This window comes from Capricornis sumatraensis, chromosome 3 (assembly GCF_032405125.1).
Source record: "Capricornis sumatraensis isolate serow.1 chromosome 3, serow.2, whole genome shotgun sequence".
In the NCBI taxonomy this organism is placed as follows: domain Eukaryota; kingdom Metazoa; phylum Chordata; class Mammalia; order Artiodactyla; family Bovidae; genus Capricornis; species Capricornis sumatraensis.
In genome coordinates this window covers 44,761,809-44,789,581 of record NC_091071.1, presented here as the reverse complement: position 1 = coordinate 44,789,581, position 27,773 = coordinate 44,761,809, and the positions used below count along the sequence as shown (strand labels likewise).

The window sequence follows — 27,773 nt, the reverse complement described above, 5'->3', positions numbered from 1 at the left end:
TTTTGAAGAAAGGCAGGTTTCCAAGTAAATATATAGTTTCATTAACATAGATTAGGAGAACAGTGTATCAGTAAAATATACAGGTTTGTTGAGCCCTTATAGGTTCTGAGTCTTAAATACATAGTTCATTAACATAGCTTAAGAAGAGCATTTCCACAAGAAAAACGCATTGGTTAGCTCAAGGTTTGAGAAGTTAAGTTCAGGTGGAGCCAGGTGTTGTCATGGCAACACAGAATTTTAAGATAAACCTCCTTTTAATTTTGTATAGAGAAGGGGAAAAAAATCTGACACTTGTAGTTTGTTTCCTCCTGCCACTTAAGAGAGAAATAAAAAACACGTGACCCTTGCAGCCTATTTCCATCACTTGGAGACCCCCTAGCCTTCCTGTCTGTTACCCTCTCACCAGGGTCTTTTCCAATGAGTTAGTTCTTTGCATCATCAGGTGGCCAAAGTATTGGAGCTTAAACTTTAGCATCAGCCCTTCCAATGTATATTCAGGACTGATCTCCTTTTGGATTGACTGGTTTGATCTCCTTGCAGTCCAAGGGACTCTCAAGAGTCTTCTCCAACACCACAGTTCAAAAGCATCAGTTCTTTGGTGCCCAGCTTTCTTTATGGTCCATCCATACATGACTACTGGAAAAACCATAGCTTCAACTAGATGGACCTTTGTCAGCAAATTAATGTCTCTGCTTTTTAATATGCTGCCTAGGTTTGTCATAGCTTTTCCTACAAGGAGAAAGCATCTTTTAATTTCATGACTGTAGTCACCATCTGCAGTGATTTTGGAGGCCAAGAAAATAAAGTCTGTCACTGTTTCCCTTGTTTCCCCATCTATTTGCCATGACATGATGGGACCAAATGCCATGATCTTAGTTTTTTGAATGCTGAGTTCTAAGCCAGTTTTCACTCTCCTCTTGCACTTTCATCAAGAGTCTCTTTAGTTCCTCTTTGCTTTCTGCCATAAGGGTGGTGTCATCTGCATATCTGATGTTATTGATATTTCTCTTGACAATCTTGATTCTGGCTTGTGCTTTATCCAACCCGCATTTCACATGATGTACTCTGCATATAAATTAAATAAGCAGAGTGACAATACAGCCTTCACGTACTCCTGTCCCAATTTGGAAGCAGTCTGTTGTTCCATGTCCAGTTCTAACTGTTGCTTCTTGACCTGCATACAGATTTCTCAGGAGGTAGGTAAGGTGGTTTGATATTCCTATCTCTTGAAGAAGAATTTTCCGCAGTTTGTTCTGACACAGTCAAAGGCTTTGGCATAGTCAATAAAGCAGAAATAGATGTTTTTCTGGGATTCTCTTGCTTTTTCTATGATACAGCAGATGTTGACAATTTGATCTCTGGTTCCATTGCTTTTTTCTGAATCCAGCTTGAACATCTGGAAGTTCTTGGTTCATATACTATTGAAGCCTAGCTTGGAAAATTTTGAGCATTACTTTACTAGTGTGTGAGTTGAGTGCAATTGTGTGGTAGTTTGAGCATTCTTTGGCTTTGCCTTTCTTTGGGATTGGAATGAAAACTGACTTTTCCTAGTCCTTTGGCCACTGCTGAGTTTTCCAAATTTGCTAGCTTACTGAGTGCAGCACTTTAACAGCATCATCTTTTAGGATTTGAACTAGCTCAGCTGGTATTCCATCACTTTCTCTAGCTTTGTTTGTAGTAATGCTTCCTAAGGCCCACTTGACCTCACACTCCAGGATGTCTGGCTCTAGGTGAGTGAGCACACTATAATTGCTATGTGAGAATAGCAATTCCTTTTATTAGTATACAAACTGCATCGTTCATGATTGGTGTGCTCAGATTCACTGTTTATATTATACTATTATATTCTTTGTGACTCTCTAAGCTTAATCACATTTCTTCTGCCTCTGTCTGAGTTGAGTAACATTAGTCTTTAGAGTTGGGCTTCCCTGGTAGTTTAGATGGTAAACAATCCTCCTGAAATGCAGGAGACCTGGGTTCGATCACTGCGTTAAGAAGATCCCCTGGAGGAGATACTCATTCCAGTATTCTTGCCTGGAGAATCCCCATGGACAGAGGAGCCTGGTGGGCTACAGTCCATGAGCAAAGAGTCGGACATGACTGAGCGACTAAGCACAGCACAGCACAGCATCTTTATAGTTAGACATCCAAATCTGGCATTGTTGATTAGCACAGACTAATCCTTTTCTTATTAAAAGCAGAGCCTGGTGCTTCCTTAGTTGAAAGCTGCTGCTGTTGATTGGAGTCTGATCCTCTTTTTTGAACTCCCTTCTCAACTTCTATACAGCTCTGTAGGCCAATCCTACTCAGAAGAGCTGCTGGCTATACTCTGAGCCAGAAGATAGTAGAAAGGACCCTTGAGGCACTTTCCTGGTGGTCTGGTAGTTAAGACTATGAGCTTCCATTTACAGGGTGTATGGAGTCACTCCCTGATAAGGAACCAAGATCCCTCATGCCACAGGGCACCCCCACCAAAAAAGGTCCTTGAGTGCAGCAGGGGCTCCCCTTGCTGCCAACATCCAGACCCACACTAGCTTCTGTAAGAAAGTAGGCAATGTAGTGGGTGGGTGGAGGAGACACCATGAGGTTTTCCCTGAACTTTCTTTAGAGCATCCTTTCTCAACTGTGTGCTCAGTGGACCACTTGGGGGGCTGTAAATGCTGCTGCTTAAGCTCATCTCCCGGGGTTGTTCTATCATGAGCTGGGTAGCAAGACTGTTAAGATCCCCAGACAAATCTAATGTTTAGCTAAGGTGGAAAGCCACTGCTATAGAATGTGTACTCCTTGTTAGAATTAAGCACAGTGCCTCAGCTTTTGAAAAGGTAAGGTGAGTAAGGAGCTAGGTTGGCAGGTGTGGTGTGAGCCACTGGGCGGCAGTGCTTTGTGCTCCAGCCCCACCTTGACTCAGAGGGGTCTGGTGGCAAAGATGCATTCATCTGTTCCACTTCCTGCCCTGCAAGGGAGCCTGTACACCGAGTGCTTCCTCCAGACCTGTGGGGGTGAGGCAGGAATGTATTTTCACATGGATGGTTCAAATGGGTTGTGTGTTAACTTTCAGAGAAGTCTAGGGCTGAGAGTCAACTTTATCCTGTAGCTCTATAGCGCTGTTGTCATTGTTTACCCCTCAGCATTGCCTTTCTCATAGATATGTGTGTGTGTGTGTGTGTGTGTGTGTGTGTGTGTGCATGCTTCTTATACCTGCAAGTGCTTTGAAAATATTTAGGTCACACATGTGCCTTTCACAATATGGATAGTGGGACTGTTTTCACTTTCCTTCATTTATGACAGATTGTGTGAGGTGCTCAACCTTGATCCAAGACAAGTCCTGATTGCAGAAGTGATCTTCACAAACATTGGGGGAGCTGCCACTGCCATTGGGGACCCACCAAATGTCATTATTGTTTCCAACCAGGAGTTGAGGAAGATGGTATGTATCACTATAATCACATTGTTTCCAATACATATAGACCCCAGCTTACTTGCACATTTAGTAATACTTTACCAACATGGATATCACTTCTTCTTATGGAGTGTTCTTGGTCCTCTGGAGAGTGGGAGGTTAGGTGACTGATCCTCTAATGTAGTGGTCTGAATTGACTTCATTCTCATTCTGATAAAATTTTGAGAAAATGGTTACGTTTTCTATTTAGTCATAGTATGCCGTAATATATTAATGGGAATTGAGGTTTCTTCCAACAATATTAAGAACTAAATGATCTGCTCCCTCTCATTTTTCAACTGAGGTAGATGAATAAGTTCTTCATTGATGAAGAACTTAAGTTTTTTAAAATAAGGGTGAGAAAATGAAAGTCTTTCTGGATTTTTGGTAAGCTCTTATTAATATATAATTTCTTGTAAACAAAAATAAAAGCAAGTATTAAAGAGAGTGCAAATGGTATTTTACCTATCTTAGAGTTAAAGTTAAATTATACAATTAATTTTGATTTGTCATTCTTTGATCATTAGAATTTTCTCAATATCTCTTCTTTGAAGTATCAATAAAAATGCTTTCAAATTGGTGTCACTTATTATAAGTGATATATTTATGCCTGTGTGTCTCTGAAGTGTGTTAGTATGTTTGTGTATATTTGCTGTCTTTCATAAAAATATTTAAGCCTTTGAGAGTTCATGGCTCTAAGGTGTTGAAGGGCATTTTGTGGGCCTACTGTGTTCTAGAGATTCAGGGTACAACTTAGATACTTTGGCTAAATTTAATACTCCCTGGTTGCTCTGAAAGCCAACTGTGATACTTCACCAGTCTTACTGCATGAGCTGAGCAGCAGGCCCCTCCTGACCATGTCACATGAGCACACCAGAAAGTGTGTGGACTCTGTAATTTGCTTTGTAATCTGTCACCCAGGATAGGTTGCATACACATGAGAGAGAGACCTATTTTCACAGGAAAATAATGTTTTATTATTTTTATTGTATAGTAATACATTTATTTTAGAGAATGTCAATCACACACACACATATCAGAAATAAAAAAATTGTCATAATCCCACCATCCAGAAATAAATCCTCTCAATATTTTGCTTTGTTGCTTGGTGATGGTTTAGTCACTAAGTCGTGTCTGACTCTTGCAACCCCATGGATTGTAGCCTGGCAGGATCCTCTGTCCCTGCAATTCTCTAGGCAAGAATACCAGAGTGAGTTGCAGTTTCTTTCTCCAGAGGATTTTCCTGACCCAGAGATTGAACCCGGGTCTCCTGCACTGCAGGCATATTCTTTACCAGCTGAGCTACAAGGGAAGCCACTTATTTTGGTGCATGTAGTCTGCACGAATGTTTGTGTGTGGCTATACATCAGAAAAAAAAAAAAAAAGCTGCTCTGACCAAGAGGGAGTAACAGGGACTGTATTTACCCTCTTGCTTGAGACATCCAAAAAGAAAATAAACCAAAATCCAAAAAACAAAACCAGAAACAAACCAAAACTGATCCCTGAGAAATGGGAAACAAATGAAATGAACTTATGGTTTCCCCAGCTCACTGACTTGAGAGATTTTCCAGGATGCAGTTCAGGGAAAGAGAACCCTTGTGGAGCCTACCATATTTCTAGAGTCGGGGAGGTAGAACTGACTTTGGAGGGAACAAGACAAGAACCAGAGAGGGGAGAGTTGGAGACAGAGAGAACCTCTGAGAACTTGCAGAGGGAAACTACCTGTGTCCGGGGGAAGAATAACCCAAAAAGATTAGAGGGAAGAGTGCTTGATACACTGAGGGCCAAGAAAAATGTCTGTTTCTGCCAGGAAGACTGTAAACCTCTTAATTCATGAGGTATTGGCCCTGATTCCACCTAATAAATCTAAAAAACCTCAAATAATCAAATTGTTTTTAAATAGTTTAACTACATCCAAAAACAAACATCAAGAATATTTATAGGAATGCAAAAATATCCAACAACACACAAGGTAAAAATCACAGTGTCTGACATCCAATCAAAGATTACCAGGCACACAAAGAAACAAGAAAATTTGATCTATCACGAGGAGAGTATGAACCATTTGGAATCAACCCAGAATAGACACAAGTGTTATAATTAACAGACAAGTGCATTAAAACTTTTTTTTTTTTTTTTTACTGTATTCCAGATGTTCATTAAGTTGAAAAGAAACATGGTGCACTGAGATGACCCAGAGGGATGGTATGGGGAGGGAGAAGGGAGGGGGATTCAGGATGGGGAACACGTGTATACCCGTGGCAGATTCATGTTGATGTATGGCAAAACCAATACAATATTGTAAATTAATTAACCTCCAATTAAAATAAATAAATTTAAATTAAAAAATAGAAAGAAACATGAAAGATATATGTTTTATATCTTTTATATCTTTTTTAATTTTTAGGATTCCTTTCAAGCAGGAGTCAGCAAACTTCTTAAAAGGCCATATACTTACTATTACAGGCATATGGGCCTTACGGTCCCTGATGCAATCTCTCAACTCTGCCACTGTTGCAGAAAGGCAGCCCCAGACAACACACAAATGAATGTGCATGTCTATATTCTAGACTGCAAGTGTAGTTTTCTGGTCCCTGCTCTAAAACAGTATTTAGAAGGGATTATATACCATTAAATACGAATTAGAAAAGAAGAATTGTCTCAAATTAGTGACCTCAGCTTCAGTCCGAAGAAACTAGATAAGGAAGAGCAAATTAAACTGAAAGTAAGCTGAAGAAACACAGACCAGCATGGAGAACAGGAAAAACAATAGAGAAAATCAATGAAAGAAAAAGCTAATTCTTTGATAGGATAAATGATTCTGACAAACTTCTGGCCAAACTGAGAAGAAAATAAGAGAGAAGACATAAATTGCCAGTATCAGGAATAAGAGAATTATATCACTACAGAGCACACAGACATTTAAGACATTGTTAGGGAGTATTGTGAACAACTCTAAGTCAATAACTTTCACAATTTAGATTAAACGGGCAATTCCCTTGAAAGACATACCTCACTCAAGAGGAACTAGGTAACCTGAGTAGCCCTATATCTATTAAAAAAATTGAATTTGTAATGAAAAATCTTCCCAGAAAGAACAAAGCAAAGCAAACAAAAAACTCAGGCTAAGATAGCTTTTGTGAACTCTACCAAATGTTTAAGGAAGCAGTAATACTACAATACCAATTCTACACAAAATTTTATAGCAAATTGAAGAGGAGAGTATACTTCTCAACTTACTTTATAAGGGCCTGATGCCTAAAGCAGATAAAACCAGGATAAGAAAGTTGTTGACAAATACTTTTTATAAGCACAAATAACATATTTTAAAATTAGCTAATCCAATTTAACAACTTATAAAATGAATAATACATAATAAGTGGAATTTATCCCAGAAGTGGAAGATTGGTGCTATATTTGAAAATGTCAACCAATGCAGTTTAATAGCAAACTAAGTGAGAAAATCCATATGATTATCTCAATAGATATAGAAAAATATTTGGGAAATTCAACATCCATTACTGATCAAGTCACTCAATAAAGTAGCGAAAAAGTGAGCTTCATCAGCTTGATAAAGAGCATCTATGAAAATATTATGGCCAGCATCATAGTTAAAAGAGGAAAACTGAATATTTTCCTCAGATCAGAAACAAGACAAAGATGTCTGTTCTTACCACTTAAATGCATTTTACTGGAGGCTCTTGGTGGTACAATAAGTCAAGAAAAGAAATACAAGGCATCCACACTGGCAAGGAAGAATTAAGTCTTTTTGCATATTACATGATTGTTCATGTGTAAAATCTGAAGGAATCTACAAAAGAAAAAAACAAAACAAAAACTTCTGAAAAATCATAACTAAAATTAACAAGTGTACAATACAGGATCAACATAGAAAAATTAATGGTTTTCTATATTCTAACAACAAACAATTGGAAGCTGAAATAAAAATGCCATTTACAATAGCATCAATATATAAAATAAGTGAAATCTGACCACACATGCAAAAAAACAACAAAATATTGCAGATAATAATTAAGATAAAAATAGATGGGGTGATATATTTTGGTCATGGATCAGAAAACTCAACATCATTAAAGTATTAGTTCTCCCTAGATTGATCTATAGAGTCATGCAATTCCTATAAAAAAACAGCAAATTTTTCTTTTTGTAGAAATTGACAAACTGATTTTAAAATTTATATGGAAATTCAAAGTATCCAGAATGATCATAAACAAGTCTTAAAGTGCAGAACAAATTGGAAGGGCTAGTACTACCTAATTTCACAACTTATTATAAAGCCACAAATAACAAAAACAGTGTGGTTAGCATCAAGATAGGTGGAAGGTAAATAGAACAAAGGATATAAATATCAGATGCAAATTTCAGATATAAATCCTTACATATATGACTTTTGACAAAGGTGCAAAGCCAATTAAGTGGAGAAAGGATAATTTTTTCACATATAGTCCTGGAATGAATGAACATACATATGCAGGAGAAATGAATTTCAGTCCACACCTTCTACTTTATCAAAAGATTAACTGAATTGTGGATTATAGACATAAATATAAAGGTCAAAACTTTAAAATTCTTAATAGAAAAGATAATTTACAGTAAAATAGATGTAGATTCCTTCAGATTTTACATATGAACAATTTTGAGTCTCCATGCCATCCTCCATAATGGCTGTATCAATTTACATTCCTGCCAACAGTGTAAGAGCATTCTCTTTTCTCCACAGCCTCTCCAGCTTTTACTGTTTGTAGACTTTTTGATGATGGCCATTCCGACTGGCATGAAGTGGTATCTTGTAGTTTTGATTTGCATTTCTCTAATAATGAGAGATGTTGAGCATCTTTTTGATGTGTTTGTTAGCCATCTGTATGTCTTCCTTGGAGGAATGTCTGTTTAGGTCTTTTTCTAACTTTTTGATTCAGTTGTTTGTTTTTCTGGTATTGAGTTGTATGAATTGCTTGTGTATTTTGGGAATTAATCCTTTGTCAGTTGTTTAATTTGCTATTATTTTCTCCCATTATGAGGGTTGTCTTTTCATATTGCTTATAGTCTCCTTTGCTGTGCAAAAGTTTTTAAGTTTAATCAGGTCCCACTTATTTATTTTTATTTATGTAACTGTAAGAGGTGGGTCATAGAGGATCTTGCTTTGATTTATGTCATCAAGTGTTCTGTCTCTGTTTTCCTCTAAGAGTTTTATAGTTTCTGGTCTTACATTTAGGTCCATTTTGAGTTAATCTTTGTGTATGGTGTTAGGAAGTGTTCTCATTTCATTCTTTTACGTGTAGCTGTCCAGTTTTTCCAGCATCATTTATTGACAAGACTGTTTTTGCCCCATTGTATGTTCTTGCCTCCTTTGTTAAAAATAAGGTACCCATAGGTGCATGGGTTTATTTCTGGGCTTTCTCTCTTGTTCCATTGGTCTATATTTCTGTTGACTGCAGCTTTGTAGTATAATCTGAAGCCAGGAAGGTTGATTCCTCCAGCTCCATTCTTCTTTCTCAAGACTGCTTTGGCTATTCAGGGTCTTTTGTGTTTCCATATGAATTGTGAAATTTTTTGTTCTGGTTCTGTGAAAAATGCCATTGGTAATTTGATAGGGATTGCACTGAATGTGTAGATTGCTTTTTGTAGTATAGATATTTTCACACTATTGATTCTTCCTATTTTTCTTACCCAGGAACATGGAATATCTCTCCATCTGTTTATGTCATCTTTGATTTCTTTCATCAGTGTCTTATAATTTTCTGTGTAGAGTTATTTTGTCTCCTTAGGTGAGTTTATTCCTAGATATTTAATTCTTTTTGTTGTAATGGTGAATGGGATTGATTCCTTAATTTCTCTTTCTGATTTTTCATTGTTAGTATATAGAAATGCAAGTGATTTCTGTGTATTGATTTTGTATCCTGCAACTTTGCTAAATTCACTGATTAGCTCTAGCAATTTTCTGATACTATCTTTCAGGTTTTCTATGTACAATATCATATCATCTGCAAACAGTGAGACCTTCACTTCTTCTTTTCTCATCTGGATTCCTTTCTTTTCTTTTTATTCTCTGATTGCTCTAGCTAGAACTTCCAGAACTATGTTTAATAATAGTGGTGAAAGTGGACATCCTTGTCTTGTTCCTGATCTTAGGGGGAATGCTTTCAATTTTTCACCATTGAGAATAATATTTGCTGTAGGCCTATCATATATGGTCTTTACTATGTTGAGGTAGGTTCCTTCTATGCCCATATTTTGAAGAGTTTTACTCATAAATGGGTGCTGAAATTTGTCAAAGGCTTTTTCTGCATTGATTCAGATTATCATATGGTTTTTATCTTTCAATTTGTTAATATGGTATACCACCTTGATTGATATTTGTATATTGAAGAATCCATGCATTCCTGGAATAAATCCAACTTGATTATGGTGTATGAACTTTTTGATGTGTTGCTGAATTCTGTCTGCTAAAATTTTATTGAGGATTTTTGCATCTATGTTTATCAGTGATATTGGCCTGTAGTTTTCTTTTTCTGTGTTGTTCTTGTCTGGTGTTGATATCAAGGTGATGGTGGCCTCATAGAATGAGTTTGGAAGTGTCCTTTCCTCTGAAATTTTTTGAAAAAGTTTTAGGATAGGCATTAACTCTTCTCTAAAAGTTTGATAGTATTCTCCTGTGAAGCCATCTGGTCCTGGGCTTTTGTTTTTTGACCACAGCTTCAATTTCAGAGCTTTTAATTGGGTTGTTCATAGTTTCTATTTCTTCCCAGTTCAGTCTTGAAAGATTGAACTTTTCTAAGAATCTGTCCATTTTTTCCCAGGTTATCCAACTCATTACCATATAGTTTTTCATAATAGTCTCTTACAATCCTTTTTATTTCTGCATTGTCTGTCATAACCTCTCCTTTTTCATTTCTAATTTTGTTGATTTGATTCTTCTCTCTTTTTTTCTTGATGAATCTGGCTAAATGTTTGTCAATTTTGTTTATCTTCTCAAAGAATCAGGTTTTAGTTTTATTAATCTTTACTATTGTTTCTTTCATTTCTTTTTCATTTATTTCTGCTCGGATTCTTATCATTTCTTTCCTTCTACTAATTTTGGTTTTTTTTTGTTCTTATTTTTCCAGTTGTTTATGTGTAAGTTAGGTTGTCTATTCGATGTTTTTCTTGTTTCTTGAGGTAGGATTGTATTGCTATAAAGTTTCCTCTTAGAACTGCTTTGCTGCATCCCATAGGTTTTGAGTTGTTGTTTTTCATTGTCATTCATTTCTAGAAATTTTTAAATTTCCCTTTTGATTTCTTCAGTAACCTGTTGGTTATTTAGAAACATGTTTTTTAATCTTCATGTGTTTGTGTTTCTTACAGTTTTTTCTTGTAATTGGTATCTAGCCTCATAGTGTTGTGGTTGGAGAAGATGACTGATATGATCTCAATTTTCTTAAATTTATTAGGTTTGATTTATGACCCAGGATGTGGTCTATCCTGGAGAATATTCCATGCACACTTAAGAAGGTATATTCTGCATTTGGATGGAATGTCCTGAAGATATCAATGAGATCTATCTCATCTAATGTATCATTTAAGATTGTGTTTCCTTATTAATTTTCTGTTTTGATGATCTGTTCATTGGTGTGAGTGGGGTGTTAAGTCTCCTACTATTATTGCGTTACTGTCTCCATTTGGTCTGTTAGAGTTTGTCTTATGTATTGAGGTGCTCCTATGTGGGGTGCAAATATATTTACAACTGTTATGTCTTCCTCTTGGATTGATCCCTTGATCATTATGTAGTGTCCTTTCTTATCTCTTGTAATATTCTTATTTTAAGGTCTGTTTTGTCTGATATGAGGATTGCTACTCCAGTTTTCTTTTGCTTCCCATTTGCATGCAATATATTTTTCCAGCCTCTCACGTTCAGTCTATGTGTGTCTTTAGGTCTGAAGTGGGTTTCTTGTAGACAGCATATATATGGATCTTGTTTTTGTATCCATTCAGCCAGTCTGTGTCTTTTGGTTGGCATTTAATACATTTGCATTTAAAGTAATTATTGATATATATGTTCTCATTGCCATTTTCTTAATTGTTAGGTTTGATTTTGTAGATCTTTCTCTTCTCTTGTATTTCTTGACTATTAAGTCCCTTTAACATTTTATTGTAAAGCTGGTTTGGTGGTACTGAATTCTCTTAACTTTTGCTTGTCTGAAAACTTTTTTCTTTCTCCATCAATTTTGAATGAGATCCTTGCTGGGTACAGACAAAACATAAAAACAAGTCAAAGCAGAAGGATAATAAATGTTTTTCTTGAGTCACTGCTGTCAGAGTCCTTTCCCTCGCTGGGAATCACAGTCCACCTCACCTTCCCAGGATGCCCTCCAGCACTGTTCTGATCTCTGGACGAGCTCTGGGGACAGCTCAGATTCTAATCTGATACTGCTCCTGTGTGTTCTCTCCTCCAATGTCCATAGCTATCAGAACTAGTGTGTTTTCTTTTGTGGGAGTTCTCAGTGACATTTTATATATTCCATACGCACAGAGTCTTCCTAGTTGATCGTGTGGATTTAGTCTACTGCTTGTACAGCTGGTGGGAATGTTTTGGGTCTTCTTCCTTAGCCAGCTTGCCCCTCGATTTCAATTGCGGTTTTATTTATACCTCGGTTTTATTTCTACCTCTACATGTGGGTCCTCCACTAGGGTTTGCTACCAAGGCTGCCCTGGAGGACTTAGGTTTGCCCCTGTGAGGGTCAGGTGTGGAGGTGGTGCAGCTGCTTGGGTCGCAGGAGTTCTGACAGCACGGTACTCAGGGGAGTTGCCAGCTAGGGTGGCAGGAAATATAGTTCTCTAGAAGGGTATGGCAACCAGTCTTGGCCAATAGCTTCAGTATTCTTGCCTGAAGAACCCCTTCTCTGACAGGGAAACCTGGCAGGTCACAGTCTACAGGGTCACAAAGAGTCTGGACACGACTGAAGTAACCCTGTGCATATAGATGCAAGACTTTTTTTTTTTTTTTTGCTGTCACAGCTCTGCCCCAGTGAGTTTTTTTTTTTAATTTTAAATTTATATTTTTACTTTATTTTACTTTACAATACTGTATTGGTTTTGCCATACATTGACATGAATCCACCACAGGTGTACTTGTGTTCCCAAAGATGAACCCCCCCTCACCTCCCTCCCCATAACATCTCTCTGGGTCATCCCCGTGCACCAGCCCCAAGCATGCTGTATCCTGCATCAGACATAGACTGGCGATTCGTTTCTTACATGATATTATACATGTTTCAATGCCATTCTCCCAAATCATCCCACCCTCTCCCTCTCCCGCTGAGTCCAAAAGTCCGGTCTACACATCTGTGTCTCTTTTGCTGTCTCGCCTACAGGGTCATCATTGCCATCTTTCTAAATTCCATATATATGTGTTAGTATACTGTATTGGTGTTTTTCTTTCTGGCTTACTTCACTCTGTATAATCGGCTCCAGTTTCATCCACTTCATTAGAACTGATTCAAATGTATTCTTTTTAATGGCTAATACTCCATTGTGTATATGTACCACAGATTTCTTATCCATTCATCTGCTGATGGACATCTAGGTTGTTTCCATATCCTGGCTATTATAAACAGTGCTGTGATGAACATTGGGGTAGACGTGTCTCTTTTGATTCTGGTTTCCTTGGTGTGTATGCCCAGCAGTGGGATTGCTGGGTCATATGGCAGTTCTATTTGCAATTTTTTAAGGAATCTCCACACTGTTTTCCATAGTGGCTGTACTAGTTTGCATTCCAAACCAACAGTGTAGGAGGGTTCCCTTTTCTCTACACCCTCTCCAGCATTTATTGCTTGCAGATTTTGGGATTGCAGACATTCTGACTGGTGTGAAGTGGTACCTCATTGTGGTTTTGATTTGCATTTCTCTAATAATGAGTGATGTTGAGCATCTTTTCATGTGTTTGTTAGCCATCCGTATGTCTTCTTTGGAGAAATGTCTATTGAGTTCTTTGGCCCAATTTTTGATTGGGTCGTTTATTTTTCTGGAATTGAGCTGCATAAGTTGCTTGTATATTTTTGAGATTAGTTGTTTGTCAGTTGCTTCATTTGCTATTATTTTCTCCCATTCTGAAGGCTGTCTTTTCACCTTGCTTATATTTTCCTTTGTTGTGCAGAAGCTTTTAATTTTAATTAGATCCCATTTGTTTATTTTTGCTTTTATTTCCAGAATTCTGGGAGGTGGATCATAGAGGATCCTGCTGTGATGTATGTCGGAGAGTGTTTTGCCTATGTTCTCCTCTAGGAGTTTTATAGTTTCTGGTCTTACATTTAGATCTTTAATCCATTTTGAGTTTATTTTTGTGTGTGGTGTTAGAAAGTGATGTAGTTATGTTGAGGTATGTTCCTTCTATTCCTGCTTTCTGGAGAGTTGTTTTCCTCATAAATGGATGTTGAATTTTGTCAAAGGCCTTCTCTGCATCTATTGAGATAATCATATGGCTTTTATTTTTCAGTTTGTTAGTGTGGTGAATTACATTGATTGATTTGTGGATACTGAAGAATCCTTGCATCCCTGGGATAAAGCCCACTTGGTCTTGGTGTATGATCTTTTTAATGTGTTGTTGGATTCTGATTACTAGAATTTTGTTAAGGATTTTTGCATCTATGTTCATCCATGATATTGGCCTGTAGTTTTCTTTTTTTGTAGTATCTTTGTCAGGTTTTGGTATTAGGGTGATGGTGGCCTTATAGAATGAGTTTGGAAGTTTACCTTCCTCTGCAATTTTCTGGAAGAGTTTGAGTAGGATAGGTGTTATCTCTTCTCTAAATTTTTGGTAGAATTCAGCTGTGAAGCCGTCTGGACCTGGGCTTTTGTTTGCTGGAAGATTTCTGATTACAGTTTCAATTTCTGTGCTTGTGATGGGTCTGTTGAGATTTTCTATTTCTTCCTGGTTCAGTTTTGGAAAGTTGTACTTTTCTAAGAATTTGTCCATTTCGTCCACGTTGTCCATTTTATTGGCATATAATTGCTGATAGTAGTCTCTTATGATCCTTTGTATTTCTGTGTTGTCTGTTGTGATTTCTCCATTTTCATTTCTAATTTTATTGATTTGATTTTTCTCCCTTTGTTTCTTGATGAGTCTGGCTAATGGTTTGTCAATTTTATTTATCCTTTCAAAAACCAGGTTTTGGTTTTGTTGATTTTTGCTATGGTCTCTTTTGTTTCTTTTGCATTTATTTCTGCCCTAATTTTTAAGATTTCTTTCCTTCTACTAACTCTAGGGTTTTCCAATTCTTCCTTTTCTAGTTGCTTTAGGTGTAGAGTTAGGTTATTTATTTGACTATTTTCTTGTTTGTTGAGGTATGCCTGTATTGCTATGAACTTTCCCCTTAGCACTGCTTTTACAGTGTCCCACAGGTTTTGGGTTGTTGTGTTTTCATTTTCATTCATTTCTATGCATATTTTGATTTCTTTTTTGATTTCTTCTGTGATTTGTTGGTTATTCAGAAGTGTGTTGTTCAACCTCCATATGTTGGAATTTTTAATAGTTTTTCTCCTGTAATTGAGATCTAATCTTAATGCATTATGGTCAGAAAAGATGGTTGGAATGATTTCGATTTTTTAAAATTTATCAAGGTTAGATTTATGGCCCAGGATGTGATCTATCCTGGAGAAGTTTCCTTGAGCACTTGAGAAAAAAGTGAAATTCATTGTTTTGGGGTGAAATGTCCTATAGATATCAATTATGTCTAGCTGGTCTAATGTGTCATTTAAAGTTTGTGTTTCCTTGTTAATTTTCTGTTTAGTTGATCTGTCCATAGGTGTGAGTGGGGTATTAAATTCTCCCTCTATTATTGTGTTTTGTTAATTTCCCCTTTCATACTTGTTAGCATTTGTCTTACATATTGTGGTGCTCCTATATTGGGTGCATATATATTATATATTTATAATTGTTATATCTTCTTCTTGGATTGATCCTTTGATCATTATGTAGTGGCCTTCATTGTCTCTTTTCACAGCCTTTGTTTTAAAGTCTATTTTATTGGATATGACAAACCTGGACAGTTTTTTTAAAAAGTAGAGACATTACTTTGCTGACAAAGATCCATCTAGTCAAAGCTATGATTGTTCTAGTAGTCATGTATGGATGTGAGTGTTGGACCATAAAGAAGTCTGAGCACCAAAGAATTGATGTGTTTGAACTGTGGCATTGGAGAAGACTTTGGGAGTCCCTTGGACTGCAAGGAGATCAAACAAGTCAGTCTGATTCTAACAGAAATTAACCCTGAATATTAATTTTATTAACTGATGCTGAAGCTGAGGCTCCAATACTTTGACCTCCTCATGCAAAGAGCTGATTCACTGGAAAAGACCCTGATGCAGGGAAAGATTGAAGGCAGGAGGAGAAAGATATGGCAGAGGATGAGATAGTTGGTTGACATCACCGACTCAATGGACATGAGCAAACTCTGGGATATGGTGAAGGAGATGGAAGCTTGGTGTGCTGGACACAACTGAGCAACAGAACAACAAGAACTACGCATAATGTCTCTCTTGGACACAAATTGAGCTAACTCTACATTCTTTTAAACCTGTTCCTGTAATCCTAGATCTGAATTCTCTGACATCTGTGGGATGTTATCCAAGACAGGGCCTGGGTCCTGGGCCTTTACCAAGTCACACAGAAAGATGAAGGGAAAGAGCAGTCTGTTAGACTATTCCCACAGTCTTCCATGGGATCCTGACATGGTGTGGTGAATATCCAGAGTTTAAACCTGACAATAAGGGAGAAAGGTAAGGTTTTGTAAAAACACCTAAAGGACCCTGGAGGTTTGCACCCTCTCTGATTGCACTAAAGCTAAGCCTTGGCTCCTTACCCAGCTTTGTGCCAAAATGACATCCCCTGGGGACGTGGATTTAGGGCTGTCCTGTCTTATTAAAGATGACATTCCTTGTCTTCCCCTCAGTGACTTTCCCTCCTTTTTTGGGTTAAACTATATCTTTCAGAAAAGGTATCTAGTTAATGTCTTTTTGTGGATAACCAAGAGTGGTTGTGATTCATTTTATAGTAGTTCAGAGATAAGGGAATATTTATTTACATGGTGTGAGCTTTGCTGAGCTTCCCTGGTGGCTCAGACGGTAAAGAATCTGTCTGCAATGCAGGAGACCCAGATTCAACCCCTATGTCAGGGAAGATTCCATGGAGAAAAGAATGGCTACCCTCTCCATGATTCTTGCCTGGAGAATTCCATGAACAGTGGAACCTGGAACGGGTCAGGTTCCTCTGACCCTACAGTGCATGGGGTCATAAAGAGTTGAACATGACTGAGCAACTAACATTTTTCACTACTTATTTTTGTGTAGCCACAAATGAAAACATAGGTCCAGGGACAGTATCTTTATAAGAGATTAACATAAATTCTCATTATCAATAATGACAGCACAGCTATACATTTGAATCAAATGATGGGCAGAGTTATTTGGTATTAATAGGTTCATTACTGGAATAGGAAGGATGATTATCAAATTAAAATAAAATTTGAAGTTAATTTAAAATATTCACAAAGAGATTTAATACTTAATGTGTAATTCAGAGTAATAATTGAAAAACAGTACTAAGCTGGAGAAAGTGCTGAAGGGCTGGAAACAAGATGGTGGAGTAGGAGGACTTGTGCATAGCTCCTCTCACAAAAACACCATAATCGCAACTAACTGCTGAAAAACTACTAGCAAAACAGACTGGAACCTACCAAAAAAGATATTCTACATCCAAAGACAAAAAAGAAGCCACAATGAAACAGTAGAAGGGGTGGAATTGAGATAAAATCAAAGCCTGCACCCACTGGGTGGGCAATCCACAAATCAGAAAACAATTGTATTGCAGAGGTGGTCCCACGGGAGTGAGAGTTCTGAGCTCCATGTCAGGCTTCACAACCTGGGATCCTGGCATCAGGGCAAGGATCTCCCAGAGCATTTGGCTTTGAAAGCCAGTAAGACTTGATGACAGGAACGCCACAGGACTGAGAAATAGAAACTCCTTTCTTGGAGGACACACACAAGGCCTTGTGTGCAGTGGGACCCAGGGAAAAGCTGTGACTAAATAGAAGCCTGGGCCAGAACTACCTCCTTGTCTTGGAGGGTCTCCTGGGGAGGCAGGGGGCAGCTGTGATTCACTGTGGGAATGAAGACACTGGTGGTAGAGGTACTACAGAGTGCTCATTGGCTTGAGCTCTCCTGGAGGTCACCACTTTGTCACCAAGACCTGGCACCACCCAACATCCTGTAGGCTCTACTGCTAGGCCACTTCAAGCCAAACAACCAGTAACACAGGAATATAGCCCCACCCATCATCAGACAAGCTGTCTAAAATCTTCCTAAGCCTACAGCCACCTCTAAATATGCTACTTCTATCTGTAAAAAAGAAATAGACTCACAGACATAGAGGTCAGACTTGTGGTTGTCAAAGGGGTGGGGAAGGAGAGGGATGGACTGGGAATTAGAGGTTGGTAGAGGCAAACTTGGAGAAGGCAATGGTACCCCACTCCACTCTTGCCTGGAAAACCCCATGGACAGAGGAGGCTGGTAGGCTGCAGTCCATGAGGTCGCTAAGAGTTGGACATGACTGAGCGACTTCACTTTGACTTTTCACTTTCATGCATTAGAGAAGGAAATGACAACCTACTCTGGAGAATCCCAGGGACGGGGAAGCCTGGTGGGCTGCCGTCTATTGGGGTTGCACAGAGTCAGACATGACTGAAGCGACTTAGCAGCAGCAGAGGCAAACTATTATATCTAGAATGGATAAACAAGGTCCTACTGTATAGCATGGAGAACTATAGCCGATTTCCTGGGATAAACCATAATGGAAAATAATATTTTTTAAAAGAATATATATATAAATGTATATATATTATATATATATATATATTATATATATAACTAAGTCGCTTTGTTGTACAGCAGAGATTGGCACAGCATTGTAAATCAACTGTATTTCAATAAAAAATAAAAATAAAAAAGTAAACATACCCTTGACATGGCCCTATTCACCAGAGGGACAAGACCCAGCTCCATCTGTCAGTGGGCAGGCACCAGTCCCTTCCACCGGGAAGTCTGCACAAGCCTATCAAGTCAGTTTTACCCACCAGGAAGGGAGGCACCAAAAGCAAGAGGAGCTGCAATCCTGCAGCCTTTGGAATAGAAAGTGCAATCACAAAAAGTTACACAAAATGAGATAGCAAAGGAGTATATTTCAGGTGAACAAGAAAAAAACCCCAGAAGAATAACTAAGTGAAGTAGAGATAAGCAATCTACCCCTCAAAGTATTCAGAATAATGATAGTAAAGATGATCCAGAATCTTGGAAGAAGAATGGAGGTATGGATTGAGAAGATACAAGAAATGTTTAACAAAGAGCTAGGAGATGTAAAGAATAAACAAACAGACATGAACAATGCAATAACTGAAGTGAAAAATACACTATAAGGAATCCTTAGCAAAATAAGTGAAACAGAAGAACAGATAAGTGAGCTAGAAGACAGAATGGTTGAAATACTGCCACAGACTAGAATAAAGAAAAAAGAATGAAAACAAATGAGAACAGTTTAAGAGACCTTTGGGGCAACATTAAACGTTGCATTACAGGGGGTCCCGGAAGGGGAAGACAGAGAGAGAAAAGACCTGAGGAAATATTTGAAAAGATATCGATAATACCTGGAAATGTCCCTAACATGGGAAAGGAAATAGTCACCCAAGATCAGGCACTCAGAGAATCCCAGGCAGGGTAAACCCAAGGAGGAACATGATGAGATGCATATTATTCAAACTGACAAAAATTAGAGACAAGAGAAAATACTAAAAGCAGCAAGGGAAAAGCAACAAATAACATACAAAGGAATCCCCATAAAGTAATCAAGTGATTTTTCAGCAGAAACTCTTGAGGCCAGAAGGGAGAGGCATTTTATGTTAATATTTTAAGTGATGAAAGGGAAAAGCCTACAATCAAGAATATGCAGCAAGGCTCTCTTTCAGATTTGACAGAGAAATTTAAAACTTTACAGACAAGGAAATGCTAAGAGAATTTAAAAGCACCAAATCAGCTTTACAACAAATGTGAAAGAAGTCTCTAAGAAGAAAAGGAAAAGCTACAACTAGAAACAAGAAAATTATGAATGCAAAACAGAAAAAAATGGAAAAAAAAAAGGTGAACAAAAGTTCACCAGTAAAGGCAAACAATCAGCAAAGGTAGGAAATCATCCACACACAAATATATCAAAACCAGCCACTGTGAGAAGAGAGTACAAATGCAGGATATAGGAAATGCATTTGAAATGAAAAGACCAGCAACTTAAAATAATCTTGAATATATATACACTGTGATATCAAAACCTCATAACTACAAACCAAATATACACAATAGATATATGCACAAAAAAGAAAAAGAATCCAAACACAACACTAAAGTTAGTCATTAGGTCATAAAAGAAGAGAGCAAAAGAGGAAGGGAAGAAAAAAGACTTATAAAAACAAATCCAAAACAATTAAAATGACAATAAAAATATATATTGATAATTGCTTCATTTAAAATAGATTAAATGCTTCAACCAGAAGACATCCATCCATAGAGTGGATGCAAAAATGAGACCCATATATAGGCCCATATATATGCTGTCTACAAGAGGCCCACTTCAGAACTAGGGAGGCATAAAAAATGAAAGTGAGGGGATGGAAAATGTATACCATGTAAATTAAATAAAAAGAAACCTCAAGTAAATATTCATATGAGACAAAATACCTGTTACCAGAGACAAAAAGGACACTACATAATAATCAAAGGATCAGTCCAAGAAGATAGTGTAACAGTTGTAACTACGTATACACCTAGCATAAGTATATAAGGCAAATTTTGTTGTTCAGTCGCTAAGTCGTGTTTGACTCTTTGCGACACCATGGACGTCAGGCTTCCCTGGCCTTCACTATCTCCTGGAGTTTCATGTGCATTGAGTTGGGAATGCTGTTTAACCATCTTATCCTCTGTCATCCCTTCACTCTTTCCCAGCATCAGAGACTTTTCCAATGAGTTGGCTCTTCACATCAACTTCAGCAATTTCCATTGAGTAATCCAGAGTCGGATTATTGCTGAAGTTGATTGGCACTTAAACTGAAGCGCTTCAGTTGAAGGAGCTTCAACTTCAGCAAAAGTTCTTCCAATGAATATTCAGGGTTGATTTTCTTTAGAATTGACTGGTTTAATCTTCTTGCAGTCCAAAGGACTCTCAATAGTCTTCTCCAGCACCACAGTTGGAAAGCATCAATTCTTTGGCTCTCAGCCTTATTTATAATTCAACTCTCACATCTCTACATGATTACTGGAAAAGCCATGGCTTTGACTACATGAATCTATGTCAGCAAAGTGATATCTTGCTTTTTAATATGCTGCCTTGCTTGGTTTATCATAATGTTCCTTCCAAGGAGCAAGCATTTTTTAATTTCAAGGCTGCAGTCATGTTCACAGTGATTTTGGAGCCCAAGGAAATAAAATCTATCATTGTTTCCACTTTTCCTCCATCTATTTGCCATGGAACAGGCCAGGATCTTAGTTTTTTTAATGTTGAGTTTCAGGCCAGCTTTTTCACTCTCCTTCACCTTCATCAAGAGGCTCTTTAGTTCCTTTTCACTTTCTGCCTTTAGAATGGTATCATATGCATATCTGAGGTTGGTGATATTTCCCCTGGCAGTCTTGATTCCAGCTTGTGATTCAACCAGCCTGGCGTTTTGTGTGATGTACTCTGTGTAGAAGTTAAATAAGCAGGGTGACAATATACAGCTTTCATGTCCTCCTTTCCCAATTTGGAACCAGTCCATCGTTCCATGTCCAGTTCTAACTGTTGCTTCTTGACTCACATACAGGTTTCTCAGAAGACAGGTAAGGCAGTTTGGTATTCTCATCTTTTTAAGAATTTTCAGTTTGTTGTGATCCTCATAGTCAAAGATTTTAGCATAGTCAATGAAGCAGAAGTAGATTTTTTATGGAACTCCCTCGCTTTCTCCATGATCCAACAAATGTTGGCAATTTGATATCTGGTTCCTCTGCCCCTTTGAAATGTAGCTTGTGCATCTGGAAGTTCACAGTTCACATACTGTTGAAGTATAGCTTGAAGGATTTTGAACATAACCTAGCTAGCATGTGAAATGGGTATAATTATATAGTAGTTTGAACATTCTTTGACATGCCCTTCTTTGGGATTGGAATGAAAACTGACCTTTTCCATCCCTTTCGTGGCCACCATGGAGTTTCCCAAATTTGTTGATATATTGCGTGCAGCACTTTAATAACATCATCTTTTAGGATTTTAAATAGCTCAGCTGGAATTCCATCACCTCCACTGGCTTTGTTTGTAGTAGTGTTTCCTAAGGCCCACTTGACATCACACTCCAAGATGTCTGGCTCTAGGTGAGTGACCACATCTTTGTGGCTATCCATGTCATTATCCAGGACCTTTTTTGTATAAGGCAAATACAGAAAAGGAGAAGCCATAAAGGCAAAGCCATAAAAGGAGAAATTTACCATAACACAAAAATAGTAGGGAGTTTTAACACCCCATTTTTATCAATGGACAGATCATCCAGATAGAAAATCAGTAAGGAAACAGTTTTTATATGACCCACTAGACCAGTTGGACTTAATTGATATTTTTAGAGCATTCCATCCAAAAGCAGCAGAATATACATTCTTCTCAAGTGCACATGGAACATTCTCCAGGATAGATCACATTTGGGTCACAAATCAATCCTTGGCAAATTTAAGAAAATTGAAATCATATCAAGCATCTTTTCCGACTTCAAGCTATGAGATTATAAAATCAACTACAAGAAAAAACTGAAAAAATCATGAGCACATGGGAGCTAAACAATATGCTACTAAACAACCAATGGATCACTGAAGATATCAAAGAGGAAAGGAAAAAAAATGCCTAGAGACATGAAAATGAAAACACAATGATCCAAAATCTGTGGGACATAGCAAAGGCAGTTCAAAGAGGGAAGTTTATAGCAATACAACCTTACCTCAGGAAACAAGAAAAATCTTAAACCGCCTAAACAACATAACCTGTCCCTTATATCTAAAGCAATTAGGGAAAGAACAAACAAAATCCAATGTTAGTAGCAGGAGAGAAATCATAAAGATCAAAGCAGAAGTAAATGAAATATAGACAAAGATCTATAGAAAAGATCAATGAAACTAAAGGCTGATTCTTTGAAAAGATAAACAAAATTGATAAACCTTTAGCTAGACTCATTAAGAAAAGTTGGGATAGGGATCAAATCAACAAAATCAAAAATGAAGAAAGAAAAGTTATAAATGACACCACAGAAATACAAAGGATAAGAGACTACTACAAGTAACTGTATGCCAATAAAATGAATAAAGTAAAAGAAATGGATAAATTCTTAGGTATAATTTTCCAAGGCTGAATGTGGAAGAAATAAAAAAAAATATGAATAGACAAATTATAAGTATTGGGATTGAAACTATGATTTAAAAAATCCCAACTAATAAAAGTCCAGGACCAGATGGCTTAACAGGCAAATTCTGCCAAACATGTAAAGACTTAATACCTATTCTTCTGAAACTCTTTCAAAAAATTGCAGAAGGAACACTGGAACTCATTCTGTGAGGCCACTATCACTCTGATACCAAAACTAGACAAAGATACCACAAAAAAGAAATTATAGGCCGATATCACTGATGAACATAGATCAAAAATCCTCAAAAGAATACTAGCAAACAGAATCTAACAATACATTTAAAGAACCACACATGATCATCAAGTAGGATTTATATCAGAAATTCAAAGATTTCTCAATATCTGCAGATCAATCAGTGTGATACACCACATTAACCATTGAAGAGTAAAAATCATACAACCATCTCAATAGATGCAGAAAAAGCTTTTGATAAAGTTCAACACCCATTTGTGACAAAAACTCTCAAGAAAATGGGCATAGAGAGAGAACATACCTCAATATAACAAAGGCCATATATGACTACCCCACAACAAACATCATTCTCAAATGAGAAAAGCTGAAAGCATTTCCTCTAAGATCAGGAACAAGACAAGGATATCCACTGTTGTCAATTTTATTCAACATAGTTTGGGAAGTCCTAACCATGGCAATCAGAGACTAAAAGGAAGTAAAAGGAACCCAAATTGTAAAAGAAGATGTAAAACTGTCACTATTTGAAGATGACATGATACTGTACAATACAAAATCCTTACAATGCTAGCAGAATACTAGAGCTCATCAATGAATTTGTGAAGTTGCAGTATACAAAATAAACACCCACGTCTATTGCATTTCTATACACTAACAGTGAAAAATCAGGAAGAGAAGTCACGGAAACAGTCTCACCATCAAATGAAAATGAATAAAATATCTAGGAGTAAACCTTTCTAAGGAGGGAGAAGACTTGTACTTTGAAAACTATAAGATACTGATAAAAGAAATTAAAGATGACACTAACGGATGGAAAGATAGACCATATTCCTGGATGGGAAAATTCAGTATTGTCAAAATGACTATACTACCCAAAGCAATTTACAGATTCAATGAAATCCCTATCAAATTTGCTGTAGTATTTTTCACAGAACTAGAACAAAAAATTTTTAAGTTTGTATGGAAACATAAAAATCCCCGAATAGTCAAAGCAATCCTGAGAAAGAAAAATGGAGGTGGCAGAATCAGACTTCCTGACTTCTGATTATGCTAAAAAGTTATAGTAATCAAGACAGTATGGTACTGGCACAAAAACAGAAATATAGATAAATAAAACAAGATAAAGAGTCAAGAATAAACCCACACACTTATGGTCAACCTACAACAAAGGAGGCAAGACTGCCATGGAGAAAAGACAGTCTTTTTAGTAAGTGGCGCTTGGAAAATTGAACAGCTACATGTGAAAAATGAAATTAGAACTTTGTTGAACACTATATACAACAATAAACCTAGAATGGATTAAAGATTTTGAATGCTTTAATTGAATGCTATAAAACTCTTAGAGGAAAATACAGGCAAATACAGGCAGAACACTCTCTGACATAAATTGCAGAAATATCTTTTTTGATTTGTTTCCTAGAGTAATGGAAATAAAAGCAAAAGTAAAGAAATGAGACTTAATTAAACTTAAAGTTTTTTTTTTTCTCACAGCAAAGGAAACCATAAGCAGAATGAAAAGACACTGAATGGTAGAAAATGTTTGCAAATGATACAATCAACAAGAGGAGAATGGTGTGGCAGAGAATGAGATGATTAGAGAGCATCACTAACTCAGTGGACTTGAGTTTGAGTGAACTCCAGGAGATAGTGAAGGACAAGGAAGCCTGGCATGCTGCAGTTCATAGGGTCACAAAGAATCGAACATGACTTAGTGACTAAACAACATCAAGGGATTAATAAAAAATTTACAAGTAGCTCATGCTGATCAATATATATAAAAAAAAAATCCAGTCAAAAAATGGGCAGAAGACCTAAACAACATTTCTCCAAAGAAGACATTACAGATGACTAATAGGGACTGAGAAGATGCTCAATATTGCTAATTATTAGAGAAACTCAAAACAACCATGAGATATCACCTTACACAGTTCAGAACAGCCATCATCAAAAAGCCTACACACAGTAAGTTTTAGAGAGGCTATAGGAAAAAGACCCTACTCACGGACATCACCAGATGGTCAATGCCAAAATCAGATTGATTATATTCTTTGCAGCCAAAGATGGAGAAGCTCTATACAGTCAGCAAAATCAAGACCAGGAACTGACTGTGGCTCAGATTATGAACTCCTTATTGCAAAATTCAGACTGAAATTGAAGAAAGTAGGGAAAACCACTAGACCATTTAGATACAACTTTAATCAAATCTCTTGTGATTATGTGGTGGAAGTGACATATAGATTCAAGGGATTAGATCTGATAGACAAAGTGCCTGAAGAACTATGGATGGAATTCGTGCAAAAGGCAAAATGGTTGTCTGAGGAGGCCTTACAAATAGCTGAGAGAAGAAGAAAATTGAAAGGCACAGGAGAAAAGGAAAGATATACTCATTTGAATGCAGAGTTCCAAAGAATAGCAAGGAGAGATAAGAAAGCCTTCCTCAGTGATCAATGCAAAGAAATAGAGGAAAACAATAAAATGGGAAAGACTAGAGACCTCTTCAAGAAAATTAGAGGTACAAAGAGAACATTTCATGCAAAGATGGGTAGAAATGGACAGAATAAAGGACAGAAATGGAATGGACCTAACAGAAGCAGAAGGTATTAAGAAGAGGTGACAACAACACACAGAAGAACTATCAAAAAAGATCTTCATGACCTAGGTAACTATGAGATTGTGATCACTCTCCTAGAATGTGTAGTCATCCTGGTATGTGAAATCAAGTGGGCCGTAGGAAGCATCACTATGAACAAAGCTAGTGGAGGTGATGGAATTCCAGTTGAGCTATTTCAGATCCTAAAAGATGATGCTTTTAAAGTGCTGCACTCAATATGCCAGCAAATTTGGAAAACTCAGCAGTGGCCACAGGACTGGAAAAGGTCAGTTTTCATTCCAATCCCAAAGAAAGGCAATGCCAAAGAATGCTCAAACTACCGCACAATTGCACTCATCTCATATACTAGCAAAGTAATGCTCAAAATTTTCCAAGCCAGACTTCAACCGTACATAAACCGTGAATGTCCAGATGTTCAAGCTGGATTTAGAAAGGGTAGAGAAACCTGAGGTCAAATTTCCAACTTCCATTGGATCATAGAAAAAGCAAGAGCATTAAAAAAAAAAATCTACTTTTGTTTTAGTGATTACACCAAAGCCTTTGACTGTGTGGATCACAACAAACTGTGGAAAATTCTTCAAGAGATGGGAATACCAGACCACCTTACCTGCCTCCTGAGAAATCTGTATGCAGGTCAAGAAGCAACAGTTAGAACTGGACGTGGAACAATGGACTGGTTCCAAATTGGGAAAGGAGTATGTCAAGGCTGTATATTGTCACTCTGCTTGTTTAACTTATATGCACAGTACATCATGTGAAATGCTGGGCTGGATGAAGCACAAGCTAGAATCAAGAATGCTGGGAAAAAATATCAATGATCTCAGATATGCAGATGACACCACCCTTATGGCAGAAAGTGAAGAAGGACTAAAGAGCCTCTTGATGAAAGTGAAAGAAGAGAGTGAAAAAGTTGGCTTAAAACTCAACATTCAGAAAACTAAGATCATGGCATTCTTAGCAATGGTCCCACTGCTTCATGGCAAATAGATGGAGAAAGAATAGAAACAGTGTCAGACTTTATTTTTTTTTGGGGGGGGGCTCCAAAATCACTGCAGATGGTGACTGCAGCCATGAAATTAAAAGACGTTTGCTCCTTGGAAGAAAAGCTATGACCAACCTAGACAGCATATTGAAAAGCATATTTCTTTGCTGACAAAGATCCATCTAGTTAAATCTGTGGTTTTTCCAGTAGTCATGTATGGATGTGAGAGTTGGACTACAAAGAAAGCTAAGTGCCAAAGAATTGATGCTTTTGAGCTGTGGTGTTGAAGACCCTTGAGAGTCCCTTGGACTGCAAGGAGATCAAACCAGTGAATCCTAAAGGAAATCATTCCTGAATATTCATTGGAAGGACTCATGCTGAAACTTGAAGCTACAAGCCACTTGATGTGAAGAACTGACTCACTGAAAAAGACCCTGATGTTGGGAAAGAGTGAAGGCAGGAGAAGAAGGGGACAACAGAGGATGAGATGGTTGTATGACATCACAGACACAATGGACATTAGTTTGAGGATGCTCCAGGAGTTGGTGATGGACAGGGAAGCCTGGCATGCTACAGTCCATGGGGTCACAAAGGGTCGGACACGACTGAGCGACTGAACTGAACTGATAGGAAAAAAGACATCCATTTACATTGTTGGTGGGAATGTAAATTGGTACAGCCACTATAGAGAACAGCATGGAAGTTCTTTAAAAGAAAAAAACTAAAAGTAATACTACCATAAGATCCAACAATCCCACTCATTGGCATATGTCTGGATAAAACCATAATTTGAAAAATACATGCACCATAATGTTCAAGACAGTAGTATTTCCAAAATCAAGACATGGAACCAACCTAATGTTCACGGTTAATGGATAAAGAAAATGTGGTACATACATACAATAGAAATTTACTTAACCATATAAAGAAATAGTGCCATTTGCAGCAACATAGATGGATCTAGACATTATCTTACAAAGTGAAATAAATCAGAGAAAGATAAATATATGATATCACTTATATGTAGAATCTAAGAAAGTATATAAA

At 37.4% G+C, this 27,773-nt stretch overlaps 1 protein-coding gene across 1 annotated transcript in view; it reads left to right on the top strand.

Annotated features, from left to right (window-relative positions):
* OCA2 (OCA2 melanosomal transmembrane protein) overlaps nucleotides 1-27,773 on the top strand; it is a 283,390-nt gene that overhangs the window by 59,396 nt on the left and 196,221 nt on the right. Inside the window, exon 13 of the mRNA XM_068968987.1 lies at nucleotides 3,289-3,427. Coding sequence (XP_068825088.1) covers nucleotides 3,289-3,427 — 139 coding nt within the window. The remainder of the gene's footprint in view (nucleotides 1-3,288; nucleotides 3,428-27,773) is intronic.